A 16,391-nucleotide genomic window follows, 5' to 3' on the forward strand; every position below is an offset into this window, starting at 1 on the left:
TTTGTGCTGGCATAGTGAGAAACTAAATGGAGTAATACCTTGCCTAATTTTACATGAAAATGCCAGAGCGGTTTCAGGAATTTATCGTGGATTCAGAACCTAGTGTTGCTTTTAACATACAATGATTTCTTAGAGACTAGTTCTGATTTGATGATCCAAGGCAGAGAGGCTGTTTTGTGATTATCCCCTTGATTGAGCACAGTTATTTGTTGCTGTGAATTTTCAAGTCTGATCAAGACTGGCCAAGAAAGGGGTATACCCATATCTTACAGTCTGCTGAAACCTATTCTACTCGAAATATATCCAAGAGTTACTAGGTCTCATTGCTTTTATATTATTGAATTTTCGAGCTCCGTGTGAAGTTATTCATTTTATCAACTTCAGCATTGGTTCCGCATGCCTTGAATATTCTTTTGATTTGTCTAACTTCTTCCAATCGACAAAACATTCAGTTACTGGTGTTGAATATTTGATTAAGTTATGCTGAAATGTTTTTACTTTGGACTAATCATGCAACCAGCACAGAGATTACATGTTGGAATATTGAACTTTGTCCTCTATGTTTCACCCTTCCCAAAGTAGCCACTTTCTGATAACAAGGCACAATCTTAAAATTTACTAAGGTACACATTCTTTAATCCTGACAAAATTAACCCATAAAATGGGATTAGGCTTCCGTTCCATTCAGATGCAGATTTACTTAAGAGTAGTTGTCATGGTGGTACTTATGCTCAGTGTTATCAAAGGCGCGCTTAAGCCTTGAAGCGAGTCTCAAAACATGTTGAGCGCTTCACCTAGCTTTGTGGGCTATACATACATATTTGTAGTTTTTCTTCGCTTTATTTGCGCATAAAGCCTCAACAGACCTTAGACCTTTTTTGCGCTTTTCGCTTTTGATAGCGCTGTTTGTGCCCAGCTGCTTGGAAAAGTGTTTACCAGTTCCCGGTTGAAACACTCTTCTTCCAAATACAGTCACCAGTTACAATGTCATGGTCGATTAATATGGTGATGTGCGGGCCAACATGTGCACATTTGACTATTTCACCGAATAGCTTCCACCTTCCACCAGCATAGGAACATCATGGACAATATTAAACTGGCTTTGAGCCTGTATTAGCTTTATTGCAGATATGTACTGCTGATCCTTTCTACTTAGAAATATACGTCAGAAGATTAATTTCTTGTAAATGTACTGCTGATCCTTTCTACTTAGAAATATACGTCAGAAGATTAATTTCTTGTATACGGTTTGTGTGGGACTTGTATCTGTAAGGATATTAACACCAGGGGCAGCTTCACTTTGAAATCATGCTACTATTACTCTTTTCCTGATAACCAATAGCAATTGCAGTTGATGATATCCAAATTTCGAAGTAAGTGATTTGGATTTGGAACCTTTTATTCATGCAAGCTGCATTTCTTGCAGAAGGTAAGAAATTCAGCTGATGGGAGACCAATAACATATTTTCTTTTCTTTCTTGAGTTTTCTTTTACTTCTTTGGATGATATTGGAAGGATGTGTTGGTAGCGCGCATCTACTAGTTTGGTCCTTGCCGTTGACTAAAGCTTGGTATTGAATTAGGAAATAGAGGGGCAGAACCATATTCCCCGAGCTTTTGACATGTGTGCCAGTTGTAGTTTGGCCAGCTAACTTATAGAGAAATTTCTCAGTTACCAAAAAAATGAGAAAAAGAAAGGAGATAGGATGGAGGGGAAGAAGGGAATGGTCCTCGTATAGTTCTATCTGTGCTTCAAGGAATGTAATTGCAGATTGGAGCCCTTAGAAAGTTGTGTTTAGGTTTGTTATTTTTAGGTATTTTATTAGTCTCTATGTCCTTCACCGGTAGCAACAAGTCTGCATTTGAGTGTGTATCATTCTTGTGCAGGAGCTAAATAATAGTATTATGTATCGTTCCAATTTTATCCATGTTCCAGAATGGACCAACAATAGGTTAGTAGCTGCTTTCTTGGTACTCCTATTAGTAAGTGAGATCATTTTTCATACCAACACCTACGTACTTTAATTTCCTCTTTGATGGAGAAATTCAATTATAGTAATAATTTCTTCCAAGAAGACTTGTCAGAAGGAGCATTAATTTTTTCAAAAGGAACTTCTAGAAATAAATCCTGATGTTTCTTTCGTGTTGGTTTTCTGGGTGTCTTGCTACTGTCTGCTGCTTTTTTTTTTTTTCCTTGAGTCCGGGGTCTATTAGAAACAACCTTTCTATCTTCTCAAGGTAAATATAAGGTTTACGTACCCAATATCCTTCCTAGATCCCACTAGCGGATTTACACTAAGTTTGTTGTTGTTGAACTTTTAGAAATAATGCTTTTTCATCTACCCTACATAATGCTTTCACATTTTGTCTTCCTTGCCCCCTCCTCCCCTCCCCCCCTTCCCTCCCCACCCCAAACCCCCACACCAGGTCCCTTGTGTTTTCTCTTCTTCTTTTTTTTTTTTTTTGTGTGTGTGTGTGTGTTTTTTGCTTTTATTCTTTTTTTTTCCTTCTTAAGCATGTGCTTTTTGTTCCTAAAATTATGCATGATTTACAGCTAGCAAAAAAGCAGCAATCCGTTTTATTCAAACTGTGATTGACATATTGGGCAATACACATTTCATGTCCCATAGCAGAGAACAGTATAATAACAACAATAACATACCCAATATAATCTCACAAGTGGGGTCTGGGGAGAGTAATGTGTACGCAGACCTTACTCATATTTGGAGAGAGAGGTTGTTTCCGATAGACCCTCGGCTCAAGAGAAGGTGGAAAGGAAGAAAAGGGATGAAGAAGAAGAAGAAAGAGAGGAGAAAGACAGATGAGGGAGACAGCAGAGAACAGTATAACTGATGAACAAATCTATAAAGTCACCACAGTGTTCCCCAGTAAACTGAGTGAAATATTTCTTCTATTATCAAATAACATATAACTGGCGAACACATTTATAAAATCAACACAAATATTTTCTAAGTGAATTGAGTGAATCTGATGTTCGCTTTGCTAACTAAAACTTTTACATCAACGAAGTTCTAAGAGGTATTTTTACTTTTAGCCCGCGTCAGAAACTATTTATATTTGGTAGTTGAAAAATTGTATAAAACTTGTATAATTTTGGTATATATATATATATATATATATATATATATATATTTTTCCGACTATTATTTTTACAGCGGCTATACAGTGTCATTTTAAGAAGTTCCAAATTAAAGATGGTTTTCATACAAGCTTCGAGATCAGATCGAACACTAGACTTAAACATAATACTTCTTCTGATTCTTTTTATCTGTCATAGCTCACAATATTTGTCACCTTTTTTAATTTCACCCATAATGTTACAAGAAGGTATATAGTCATTATTCTTTTGAAGGAGAGATGAGAGTAATTTAATTGAACATTCGTTATGAAAGTGTATCTAGGTTAAGGGGTATGGGTTCACGTGAACCCATACTCCTTTTCCTAAATCATGTATAACAACAATGTTAGATTTCTTCAAAATTACTTAAATGTATGTGCGTACATCTATGCTCAAAGACTCCTATGATGCAACTATTAATGGGTGCACCTCTACAAGTGAAATTGGCAGTTCAAATCTCACTCCGAACGGTTTTTTTCGGCACGGAGTATAAATATATATGTGAAAATTACTATAAAATTTAAAAAGAATATAATTTTATAATTTCAAAAGTGTAATGAGTTCTATAAGAGATTAAAGTTAAATCCGTAAGTGTAAATTCTATATCCACCTCTTCACAATAGTTGGCTCATCCTCTTCCTCTTGAAATCCCGAATCCACCTTGATTACGATTTATACTAGTAATGAAGGTGTCAAATCTTTATAAAAACTACACTACTTACTATAAAAGCATGAAGAAGTAGTTACCTACTACTAGGGTGTTTTGGCAAATAAACTCTTCGGGCTATCAAAAGCAAGCCATCAACTTTAAATACAGTAGACTTATTGCTCTATATTTACAACTCTAGAGTTCCCACTAGTAAACAAATTCATCTCAAATCCACAAGAATGGCCAAAATAACGACCACTATTGCCACAACATTTCTCATCATCTCACTATACCCCATTCTGATTCCATCGACGGATGCACAAAAATCGCCACCAGCACCAAGTCCCGGAGTTAATTGCTTTAGCGTCTTAGTAAACATGTCTGATTGCTTAACATTTGTAGAAAAAGATAGCAATTTGACTAAACCAGATAAAGGATGTTGCCCAGAAATTGCTGGGTTGTTAGATAGTAATCCAATTTGCTTGTGTCAAATGCTTGGGCGAGCTCACTCTGGTGCTAAAATTGGGTTCAATATTGATGTCGATAAGGCACTTAAACTACCTTCTGTTTGTGGTTTGGAGATTCCACCTGCTACCACTTGCTCAGGTACCCATTTTTTCTCTCTCTCTCTCTCTCTCTCTTTATGCCACTCTCCGTTTCGTACTTCCAATTTGGGTTAGAAAATTTTGGGATCTGCTTTTAGCTTCTACTTTCCTTTATCCAGATCCTTAATAACCTGCTTTGACCAAAAATACTTTTTTCCAAAGTGAATTGTTTGGCCAAATTTTAACAAAAAAGTATTTTTGCATGGATGCACGAGCATTTTTTGAAAAATAGAAAAACATTTTTAAAAAAATTATACTTAAAAGTACTATTACCTTTAAAAGCTTACAGCCCAAAAGTGTTTTCTGTTCCAATTTATCTGAAGGTATTCAGATTTCGAAAGTCAAAGGATTTATTCTTTAACCGTAAGCCCCTCATATGCCTTTTAAATATTTTAAGTTATTAATTACTATGCTATATAAATTTTATTTCAAAAAATATTAAAGATTTCATGTTCAAGTATATTAAAATTAAGAAGTTTGAATTTCGAAAAGCAAAAGTGTCGCATAAATTGGAGAAAGGGAATAACTTTTTTCAAGATTAGTTCAAACAAAACACTTTTTTATAATTGAATTTGAATTCCAAAACTTTAACAAACCCAGCAAAATTTATGGTACTAGTAAAAAAGAAAAGCTAAAGTTTCGTTAGAAATAGCCATTGAATGTTAAAGAGGATGTTAAATCACAGCCCACTTTGGAGTTTGGACCTACAACCCATCATGCATGTGCTCAATTATTGATAGGGCAAAACACAAAATTGATGGATCGGCAAAAACAAATTATATTCGCTAGTTAAAAAATATATAAAATACTTTATAATATATTTATATAATTCACATATATATAAATATATATATTTCATGGGGACGACTAAAAATATACTTCTCTTTCACTCCATACACTAGTGGCTTATGTGCTGAAACAAAACAGGTAAATTTGAGTAAATTGCTAAATTCAGATTTCACTAAAAAAAACAGTAGTTCAAATTTGTGAAAAGGGTATAAAGACGTTATAAGATCTAAATAACATAATAATCTATAATTGTTCTATATTAGCTATACTTCTTTTGTCCTATTTATTGACGTTATTAATGCTCGAGAATCAAATAGTTTTTTTTCTAATAAAGATTGTGATTTACAATTTTTTTATCTAGTTTGAAAATATATATTTAATTGAAATGTTTAAGAGATTGATATATGTTCGACTTAACACTTGTACGCCCAACTTCACCACTTTTTGGGGACGGACAGTGTATTCTTTTTCAAAGTTATGGTATTGTGTATTCCAGGATAAAGGTAACTCTTCTACTTATTTACTAAAATAAAACCAGAAGCAATGAGAATTAGAGAGCACTGTTTTATTGGATAAATTTAATACTCCTATTTGATACAAGTATTGTTACTTTGAAATTGAAAACATCACATCGGATTTACAATTTAAACAGTTAAATGAAATTTAAATTCTTGAAAAGTATACAATTGTTATTAGGGGCAGTTTGGTAGGTGTATAAAAATATTGCTGAATAAGGTGTATTAGTAATGTAGGGATTAGTAATAGTGGGCGTAGCTAGGAATTCCGTCAAGGGTGTTCAAACTTTAAACAAATCAATAATTTTGTTTTATCGATGAATAGTGTACCAAATTTTTGTAGAGCTTGACTTTTAAATTATAAAATTTATTTAAAAAATAACTTTTAGTTAAATAATTACTTTTAAGATCAGTTGTTTATTTCTATACAAATTTTAAGTTTTAAGCATTATTTTATTTGAAAATTTTTTAGATTGCAAAAGAATCAAATAGATCACACACGGTGGCCTCCGTTTAATTTTGGCAAACAAAATGGGCAAAACTTTGAACCCATGAACAACATGTCATTTTGAACACCCTGAACCACTGAACTGCCTCACTCGATTATGCTAAGGGTGTTCAAACTATAATATGCAACTATATAAAATAGTATTTAACTTTACACGAAGTATACTTTTTCGCCAAAGGGTGTGCCTTTGACCACCATTGACATAGGGTGGTTATGCCACTGATAGTAAGCATGGGTTAGTAATGCAAGCACTAGGTATGTAGTGATTATTTCTTATCCGCTTTTTGGTGTGGTTATTAATAATTAAAATGCCTTGCATAATTTTTAAGAAAATTAGTAGTTTACAAAAATGCCCTCGATGTTCTTTAGTTTTAAGGAACTTTAAGGATAATTTTGTCTTTTAACCATGTTAATGCATGCATTAATAGCCTTGGTATTGCTAATACCATGGTTTGCTATGTATTACTATACATAGGATAATACCAAATAGGTTGTATAACTAATACTTGCATTAGTAATACATATGTTGAAAAAGTATACCAAACGAGGGATTAGTAATATCAAAAGTTAATGCGTGCATTATTTTCTCTAATTCATCCTACATACCGATCCCTTAGTGTAATAAATCATGCACCTATTGGGTGAATATGTGGAGAACTATTGAGTGTCCCACATCGGTGGGATTTGAGGTCCTTGATATCCTTATATGGTTTTGGACAATCCTCACCTCATAAGCTAGTTATTGGGGTTGAGCTAGGCCCAAGATCCATTTATCAAGAACCAAAAATTCAAATATCATATCCAATTTGGAATTAATTAATTGTATTTTTTTTTTACCTTTTTAGATCTTGGCGTCCCAATCGGAGCTCCAATTGCAAGTGACGACGGACCTGCTCCATCACCTGGTAAACTCATACATTCCTTCGTTAATCTGGGGTTCAATTGTATGTAGTCTTTCAATTTACTCAAAGTAGCAAACTAGCAATACAAGTGGGATTAACCGTGAAGTATTTACTAGTGTTTATTCAATTTAAGTAAATACAGTCAAACCTCTCTATAATAGCATCGTTTGTTTCGAAATTTTTTAATTTTTATTGTGAATGGCTATTATACACCTATAATAACATTGACGTTTAGATATATTTTGGCTGTATAGAGAAAATTATCCAAAAATTATTTTTTTAATATTATATATAAAAGATAAAAAATTATTTAAATTCACAATCTCAAAAGATATAAATATTTCAGAATTACATGCTAGAGAAACCTAATACATTATTAAAAAAATTCTTAACTAAACGCATAAATATCTAAACTCTAAGGCACACAATTAAATCATTCAAGATCTTTTAAGTATCTTTTGGCATTTTTCTAATACAAGATATATCATTTGTAGATCTTTAAATAAGTAAAGAATTTGATGTGCATATGTTTATGGAACGTACTGCTATCTTAAGATAATATATATTTCTATTACAAATTGTATATTAAAGTTATAAAATATTTGCTTATAATATTTAGAATTATTATTAGTAATAATTTTGAAATATTTGCATGGTTGTTATAGAGCGATAATTTTACAAAGAGCGTACTGTCATAAAGATGGTTGTTACTGTTATAGGCAGAAAGCTGTTATAAAGAGGCAAAATATAACATAAACAATCGTTCTGAGAAAAATTAGGTTTTTATAGAGAGGTCTGACTGTACTTAAATTTCTACTTTCCCTTAGCTTCTCATCAATTAGTGGCAGATCCAACAATGAGTTCACGAGTTCAACAAAATACAACGTTTCATATTCGAACTATAGACATATAATAAAAATAGTTGAAATATAGTTATTATAGGAATTTCAAAGTTCACTCTCTCAACTCAGAGCTCACGTCATTCCACGGTCATGCAATGGAGGTTAGATGGAATGTGTTAGACCTCTGCCACTTTGAGCTTGACTTGACAACGAGAGTGTTGTCATGGGGCAGCAAAGAGTGTTGCCAAGCTAAGGTGAACGAGTAGCACCAAGGCAAAAAGGGAAACGGGCAAGTGATAGCCAAGGCTTTGACGGAGGCGAGGCAGCTTGGCAAGGGCTTGACAATGAGTTGCGGGGTGAGGGTGACATTTGATCATGGCAAAGGCATTAAGGCATGAGGCAGTGATGCCAAGGCAAGGCAAAAACGAAGTGGCAAAGGCAGGCTAAAGTGCAACGGAAGGCAGTGCGCGGGACAGACTTGTCATGGCATTGGGGCGCAACAAAGGGCCATGTTCGTGGGCAATGGCATAGGCAAAATGTGGCTATAATGCAGACTGAGTACAAGGCATTGGCACCTGATTCAAGCCAAGGCACGAAAATGGGCAGTGTGCTTCAGATTGACCAAGTCAAAGGCGGTTACGCGGCACATGCTGTGCACATGGGCAGCAGTTGGCTTTGCTAAAAAGCTGACAGAAGTGTTAGCACGTTTTGGGGCCATGATCCCATTATTATTAGCATGATTTACATGATCCTAGTAGTTGGGGGATGTCAACTACACTAGGGCTAAAATAGTGGGCTGTGTGGGACAAGTGTCCAAGCCTAAAGTGCGACAAGTGTAAGGCAAAGGGGTCGTCTCATGTTTTATAAATGGACAGCATCCATGCTTGTGGCACATGAGAGGAGAAAAAACGTGTAGAGTGCAGTGAAAACACCTAAGGCTAGTCTTGTGAGAAAATCTGAGGGTCAAGAGTGATCTTCTTGCACACGGCATTGTACTTCGTGTTTGAGTTTCTTTATGTGCTCGACTTAAATACAAAGTTGGGAAAAGAGTTTCCTGTAATTGTGCCTTGTGTTCTTGTTAATTTTCTGTTGCAATTACTAAATTTCGTCGCCTGAATCATTCCTAAACTTACTACGTTGAAAGCTGCCTAAAAATAATATAAGTCCAAAGTTGCTGTAATTTTGGCTGAGTGTTGTGAGAAGGCTAGAGTCAAGTGTGGGACTTGGCTGCCGCGTAGGCTGGTTTTCGGCGGACTGAAAATGCGCTTGTGACAACTGGTATTAGAGCAGAGCAGGTTCGTGAAGGAGACACGACGGCAAATGGCAGATTTCGTGGTCTTGTTTAAGAACATGGCCGGTGGTAACAACGAACTGCGGGAAAGGCTAACAAAACTGGAGCATTAGTGGGAAATGTTCACGAAGGTGAAGAAATTCAAACTCTCATGACAATGCTTGCCTACCTTGAAGAAGAATTGGCAAGGCTAAGTCAAGAGAATGCAGATGTAAAAACTGAGAAAGTGGTGTTGCGACGCGTTGTGGGCGAGGATGCTCCTCAACGTGGTGCTGATCGTCTTAAGGTAAAAATTCTTGAACCTAAGGCATTTGGTGGTGCAAGGAGTGCACGTGAATTGGAGAATTTTCTTCGGGATATGGAGCAGTACTTTCATGTTATTCGTGTGCAAGACGAGAAGGAGAAAGTAATGTTGACTAGCATGTATTTAAGTTAAGATGCTAAGTTGTGGTGGCGCACTCGTGTGGCTGAAGATGAAAGTTTGGGCAGACCAAAGATTGAGTCGTGAGAGCGGCTTAAAAAGGAACTGAAGGATCAGTTCCTTCTTAGCAATACGTCTTAGATTGCTACGGACAAATTGAAAAAGTTGAGGCAAACCGGATCAGTTAGAGCATATGTCAAAGAATTCACTTCTTTGATGTTGAGCATCAGCAATATGTCGGAAGAAGACAAATTGCACTACTTCATGAGCGGGCTACAATAGTGGGCACAATCGGAGTTGCGTAGGCAGAATATTCAAAACCTCGCAAGTGTTGTGGCTGCGGCAGATGCATTGGGCGATTTTCACTTGGGTGAAGAAACTTCTGCTTCAAAGTCTAATGACGGAAAGAAAGAAAAGGCAAATGAGTGGAAGAAATGTGAAAATAACAATGCTAATGAAGATGAGGGGAAGGGAAGGCAAGAGGCTGGAACTTCAAAGAGCAAGGAGAAGGGCAGCAAATTCAGTGGCTGTTTCATTTGTGATGGGCCACATCGAGCAAGGGACTGCCCGAAGAAGGCAGTGTTAAATGCTATGACTGTCGCGGACAAGAGGGCTGCATTGGAGGCAATGACCACAAACAAACTGTTGGTGTCAATGCAATTGTGGCTGAAGAGAGAGGGGGCCAAGGGGCGTTGCTTGTCAACCCCTTAGGACTCATAAATTGAGCTAACCTCGACGAGGACGCCGAGTTTCAAAGGGTTCAGGTGGTTTGTTAGACCTCTGCCACTTTGAGCTTGACTTAACAACGAGAGTGTTGGCAGCAAGAGTGTTGCCAAGCTAAGGTGCACGAGTAGCACCAAGGCAAAAAGGGAAACGGGCAAGTGATAGCCAAGGCTTTGACGGAGGCGAGGCAGCTTGGCAAGGGCTTGACAATGAGTTGCGGGCTGAGGGTGACATTTGATCATGGCAAAGGCATGAGGCAGTGATGCCAAGGCAAGGCAAAAACGAAGTGACAAAGGCAGGCTAAAGTGCAACAGAAAACAGTGTGCGGGACAGACTTGTCATGGCATTGGGGCGCGGCAAAAGGCCATGTTCGTGGGCAATGGCATAGACAAAATGTGGCTACAATGCAGCTGAGTACAAGGCATTGGCACCTGATTCAAGCCAAGGCACGAAAATGGGCAGTATGCTTCAAATTGACCAAGTCAAAGGCGATTACGCGGCACATGTTGTGCACGTGGGCAGCAGTTGGCTTTGCTAAAAAGCTGGCAGAAGTGTTAGCACGTTTTGGGGCCATGATCCCATTATTATTAGCATGATTTACATGATCCTAGTAGGTAGGGGGATGTCAACTACACTGGGGTTAAAATAGTGGGATGTGTGGGACAGGTGTCCAAGCGTAAAGTGCGACAAGTGTAAGGCAAATGGGTTGTCTCATGTTTTATAAATGGACAACATCCTTATGCTTGGGGCGGATGAGAGGAGAAAAAACGTGTAGAGTGCATGTTTGAGTGTATTTTCAAGAGTGAAAACACCTAAGGGTAAGAGTAGTCTTGTGAGAAAATCTGAGGGTCAAGAGTGATCTTCTTGCACACGGCATTGTACGTCGAGTTTGAGTTTCTTTGTATGCTCGAGTTAAATACAAAGTTGGGAAAAGAGTTTCCTGTAATTGTGCCTTGTGTTCTTGTTAATTTTCTGTTGCCTTTACTAAATTTCGTTGCCTAAATCATTTCTAAACTACTACGTTGAAAGCTACCTAAAAATAATCTAAGTCCAAAGTTGCTGTAATTTTGGCTGAATGTTGTGAGAAGTCTGGAGTCAAGTGCGGGACTTGGCTGCCGCGTAGGCTGGTTTTCGACGGACTGGAAACGCGCCTGTGACAAAATGGTACTTGGGAGAAAAATAGACGAACCAAAAATTTGGTCCATAGAACAATTTTTCAGTAAGAAAAAACATTTTTAAAAAAACAAAAAAGAAAAGAATAACTACGTACTATTAATGAATTACAAAACATGTTTTAAGTTTTGTAACTTAGTGAGCATAACTAGGAACTACAAATAATCATGCTCGTAAAGAAAGAACAGAGTTTCATATTAGTTTTCTTTTCTATAGTTTTGGGCTTGAATAATATCTTTAATTTGCAGTTTTTTATGAAGACAATACCATGACCATCTTATTGTGTTTTTTCCTCAGGCGGGTTTGCAACTAGTCCTGCATCTGACAACAAAGATAATGCAGCTTCAACCATAGTATTTTCCAAGATTCACTTCCTTGTCGGCATGACCATTATGTTTTTCACAACCCTTTTCTGATTCAACAACAATTCTTAGTTGATATTACAATGCAACTAGCATTCTTAGAGACATCCGTAAATTTCAGTATTTATTCTGTAATATTTTAGTATAATTTCTTGTTGTTGTTACTACTCTTTTTTCCCCTGGCTTTTCCACTGCCGTATTTCTTTTTATAATTGTTTTTATTATGCTTTTGAGCCGATGGTCTATCGCAAATAACTTCTTTACTTTCATAAGATAGACTATCCTTCCCAGACCCCACTTGTGAGATTATACTAGATGTGTTTTTGTATCTTTTTCCACATTGAAATCATTATTGATAGTGGAGTTTAAGTCATACCGAATCTCTAATGAAGATAATTTTGGTTAGTTTTATTAAGTATTATTGAGGGTTTCTGCAAGTAAAATTGTTGTGGCTCGAGAAACTTGACATGTCCATCTTATTTTGGTTCCCTAAAATTGCATTAAGGAAAAACTTTCCATTCAACGATTTAGTTCACGTTGGCCCCTAGATTCTGGCTACTTTTTTTCAAAAAAAAAATATATATTATTTGTTCTTAAAATATGATCCGTTTTGAAAAAAAAAATTAATTTTTTTTTAAGTTCCCGTCCACTCTAAAACCTCAACTTTTCTTCAAATAAAATTCATGTTCAAACACAACTTCAATTTTCAAAAATTAATTTTTAACAAACTCTTTTTTTAATTTCAACCAAATTTATGTCCAAACGCTAACTTAATGTTAGGTCTTAAAACGTCTAATTAACTAACTTGACCAAGCCATCCAGGAGAAGACACGCATTCTAGTGGCGCATTTCTCATTTCCTGTATCGTTCCGGTTTTTTTGAAGGTCTCAATAAAGATATTCTTTATGCCGTATTTGATTCATAAAGTGTGAACCCCAAATGAGTTTAGTTTAGGGGTAAATAAATGAATATTTAAAATTTATTGAATCAGATTAGGAGCCCGTTTGGATTGACTTGTTTTAAGTGCTTTTAAGCTATTTTGTAGTGTTTGGATAAAGTAAAAAAGTGCTTTTATGCACTTGTTTTTAAGCTAAAATGACAAAAACAAGCCAAAAGCCAAAAGTTAAAATTTCTAACTTATGGCTTAAAAGCTATTTTGACTTAAAAGTCACTTAAAACAAGCTCATCCAAACGGGCTCTAGGTTGCTCTAAAGTTCAAATCAACATGTACAATTAATTTATCAGAACATTGAAAGGGAAAGAAAAAGATATACGGTTCTCAAAGTACGAACCAATTTCACTTTGTCAACGAACAGAGTAGTAAAAATAATTATTTAATTGGCTTTGTATCAAAACTGGGAGAAAACCATTGAAATCGACTCCTGCTCGTGCGAGAGATATAGAGCTGAGAGCAGTGGCGGACCTAGGATTTTCAAGCGGGTTCAACATGCGAAGAATTAAATATACAAAAAAGTCCCAATAAAATAATTTTTTATTAGAAAATTAAAATATATTATTGAAAGATTACTTTTTTTTTAATATAATTTTCAGATTTTAGATTATGCAAAAAACAAAAAAAATGGTGCATTTTTCTTTCACTATAGTAAGCTTTTCTAGTCCAAAAAAGCGCACATGCTGCTGACCAGATTCGAACTCAGGTGAGTTTAGATTTTTTATTAGAAAATTAAAATATATTATTGAAAGATTACTTCTTTTTTTAATATAATTTTCAGATTTTAGATTATGCAAAAAACAAAAAAATGGTAGCATTTTTCTTTCACTATAGTAAGCTTTTCTAGTCCAAAAAGTGAAAAGAAACATCTGTTATACAGCAAAAAAAAGCGCACATGCTGCTGACCAAATTCGAACTCAGGTGAGTTTGCTAATTTTGATCCCACTTTGCCAATGGGCTAGACTCTACAATTGTTTTAAGCAGAGTCAGTATGTGTTTTATACTAATGTTTGTTCGAAGAAGGGTAAAATATACCTATATACACAGTATTATTTTCCGACGAAGCGGGTTCATATGAACCCTCTTGACCCCATGTGGGTCCGCCCCTGGCTGAGAGAGAACATTCTGGAAACAAAGATGAATTTTGTCATTTCTGTAATTGAATTCACTAACTTTATGTGTCTATACAATGCCTATTTATAAGCAAATGAAAGAAGAGAGGAAGAGAGAAATCCAACTAGCAATGAGCTGGCCCACTAACCACTAACTACTCCTAACCACCACTAACCACTTTAACTATCTCATGAAATAATTAGAGATACAATTAGAGATACAGTCTATGTGTATGTACATTTCTCAGTACATTGCTCAATACCCCCCCCCCCCCTCAAGTTGGAGGTGAGGAACTCACACCCAACTTGTCAAGTAAAGTGGAATGCTTGATCCCTGTGAGGGTCTTGGTGAAGATATCAGCTAGTTGATCAGATGTAGGGATACAATGTAATGAGATCAGTCCTTCCTGAAGCTTGTCTCGCACAAAATGACAGACAACTTCTATATGCTTGGTGAGTTCGTGGAAAACTGAATTCTTAGTTATGTGTAGGGCTACCTGACTATCACAGAAGACTGGAATTGGGAGAGACAATTGAACTGCTAATTCTTCAAAAAGCCTGACTAACCACACAAGTCTACCAACCACTGCTCTAGTTGACCTGTACTCTGTTTCAGCTGAGGACAAAGCTATGGTGGACTGTTTCTTTGACTTCCAGCTAACTGGATAGCCACCAAGTAGTATTAAGTATTCACTAACAGATATCCTGGACTCTGGGCAAGCAGCCCGGTCTGAATCACAAAAGGCACTGATCATATAGTCTGTGTTGTCAGATAGGAATATCCCCAGGTTTGGATCACCTTTTAAGTACCTTAACACGTGATATGCAGCCTTTAAGTGAGTATCCCTGGGATTCTACATGTATTGGCTAAGGTGTTGTACACTGAAGGCTATATCAAGCCTGGTGTTGGTAAGAAAGTTCAGCTTCCCTACTAGTTTTCTGTATTGAGTGGGATCCTTCAATGTAACACCTTGGTCAACTTTCAACTTGAGTGAAGGATCAAGAGGAGAGGATAATGGAGGTTGTTGCAAGCAGTCATACTCCCTTAGTAAGTCCATAGTGAACTTTCTCTGAGAAATCAGCACCCCATTCTCTTTATATAACACTTCTAGCCCCAAGAAGTAATGCAAAATCCCCAAGTCTTTGATCTTGAAGGTCCGGTCCAAGAACTTCTTCAGAGAGTTGATCTCATCAAGGTCATTTCCTGTGAGTATAACATCATCTACATATACGCCACAAACACCATTATGTTGTCCTTCTTCTTATAAAATAAGGAATAGTCCAGCAAGGAGTGAGTATATCCCTTAGAACACAATGCTTCTGCAAGTTTTTCATACCATTGTCTACTTGCCTGCTTCAAGCCATATAAAGATTTGTTCAGTTTGCACACTAAACCTAGTCTCTCTATAACTAAACTAGGTGGCACTTCCATGTAGACTTCTTCATGTAAGTCTCCATGAAGAAAAGCATTATTCACATCCAGTTGGAAGATTTTCCAACCCTTCTTAATTGCTGTCCCTACTAGAGCCCTTACAGTGGTCATCTTTACCACTGGTGAGAAGGTATCTGTGTAGTCTATTCCAGCTTGTTGAGTGTACCCTTTGACAACCAGCCTGGCTTTGAATCTCTTAATGTTTCCATCTGCATTGTGCTTGATTTTACACATCCACTTACATCTTATAGCCTTCTTTCCATCTGGAAGAGGTACCAAGGGTATGATTTGTGTATAGTGCCTGGAATTCTTGAGTCATTGCTGCTTGCCAGGCAGGATTAATGACTGCTTCTTCATATGAACAAGGCTCACAGTCATGTGAAATGCTTCTTACCATATGCTGACTTTCAGGAATCAATGCATGAAAACAAAAATGTTGTTTGTTTGGCAAAAGGGCGGTGAAAGATTTAGATTGTGTTTCTTGACTTTGGATAGATGGACATGGTTGGAGATTTGGGATTGAATACACATAGTCCTTTAGGTAGGTAGGTGTTTTGTGTGGTCTAGCAGGTTTACACCGGTTATGACTCTGGTGCTTAGAAGAATTAGTGATATCAGGAACATGAAGTTGGTCCTGACTGTGTGGAGCTGATTCAGTTGCTAGGTTGTCACTTTGGTGCATGGATATGGGTGATGATTGGTCATGGCTACGTGAATGTCCAAGTGACATTTCATCATGGTGAGATTCAGGTGACACTGCACTAGAGTGGTGTGGTGACTCATGAGGAACATCAGATTCAGAAGGAAAAAACTGATGTATTAGGGAGTCCCTTTTGTGCAGGGGGAAACTTCCCAGGGCAAGACATATTGTTGAAATTGAAAGAGAAGCGGAAAGGGAACACATTCTCATGGAAAACTACATCTCTTGACACATGTATCTTCCTTGTGACCAAGCTTAAGACTTTGTAACCTTTTGA

The 16,391-nt window shown here is 36.7% G+C and overlaps 1 protein-coding gene across 1 annotated transcript; it reads left to right on the forward strand.

Moving 5' to 3' along the window:
- The first annotated feature begins 3,748 nt into the window (after positions 1 to 3,748).
- On the forward strand, positions 3,749 to 12,208 carry LOC109216903 (non-specific lipid transfer protein GPI-anchored 2-like). Its single transcript, XM_019381121.1, has 3 exons — positions 3,749 to 4,393; positions 7,050 to 7,109; positions 11,854 to 12,208. Exons 1-3 carry the CDS (start codon positions 4,027 to 4,029, stop codon positions 11,970 to 11,972), a joined length of 546 nt encoding a protein of 181 aa, XP_019236666.1. The 5' UTR covers positions 3,749 to 4,026; the 3' UTR covers positions 11,973 to 12,208.
- Positions 12,209 to 16,391: the final 4,183 nt, after the last annotated feature.

This window comes from Nicotiana attenuata, unplaced genomic scaffold, assembly GCF_001879085.1.
Source record: "Nicotiana attenuata strain UT unplaced genomic scaffold, NIATTr2, whole genome shotgun sequence".
NCBI classification, from domain to species: domain Eukaryota; kingdom Viridiplantae; phylum Streptophyta; class Magnoliopsida; order Solanales; family Solanaceae; genus Nicotiana; species Nicotiana attenuata.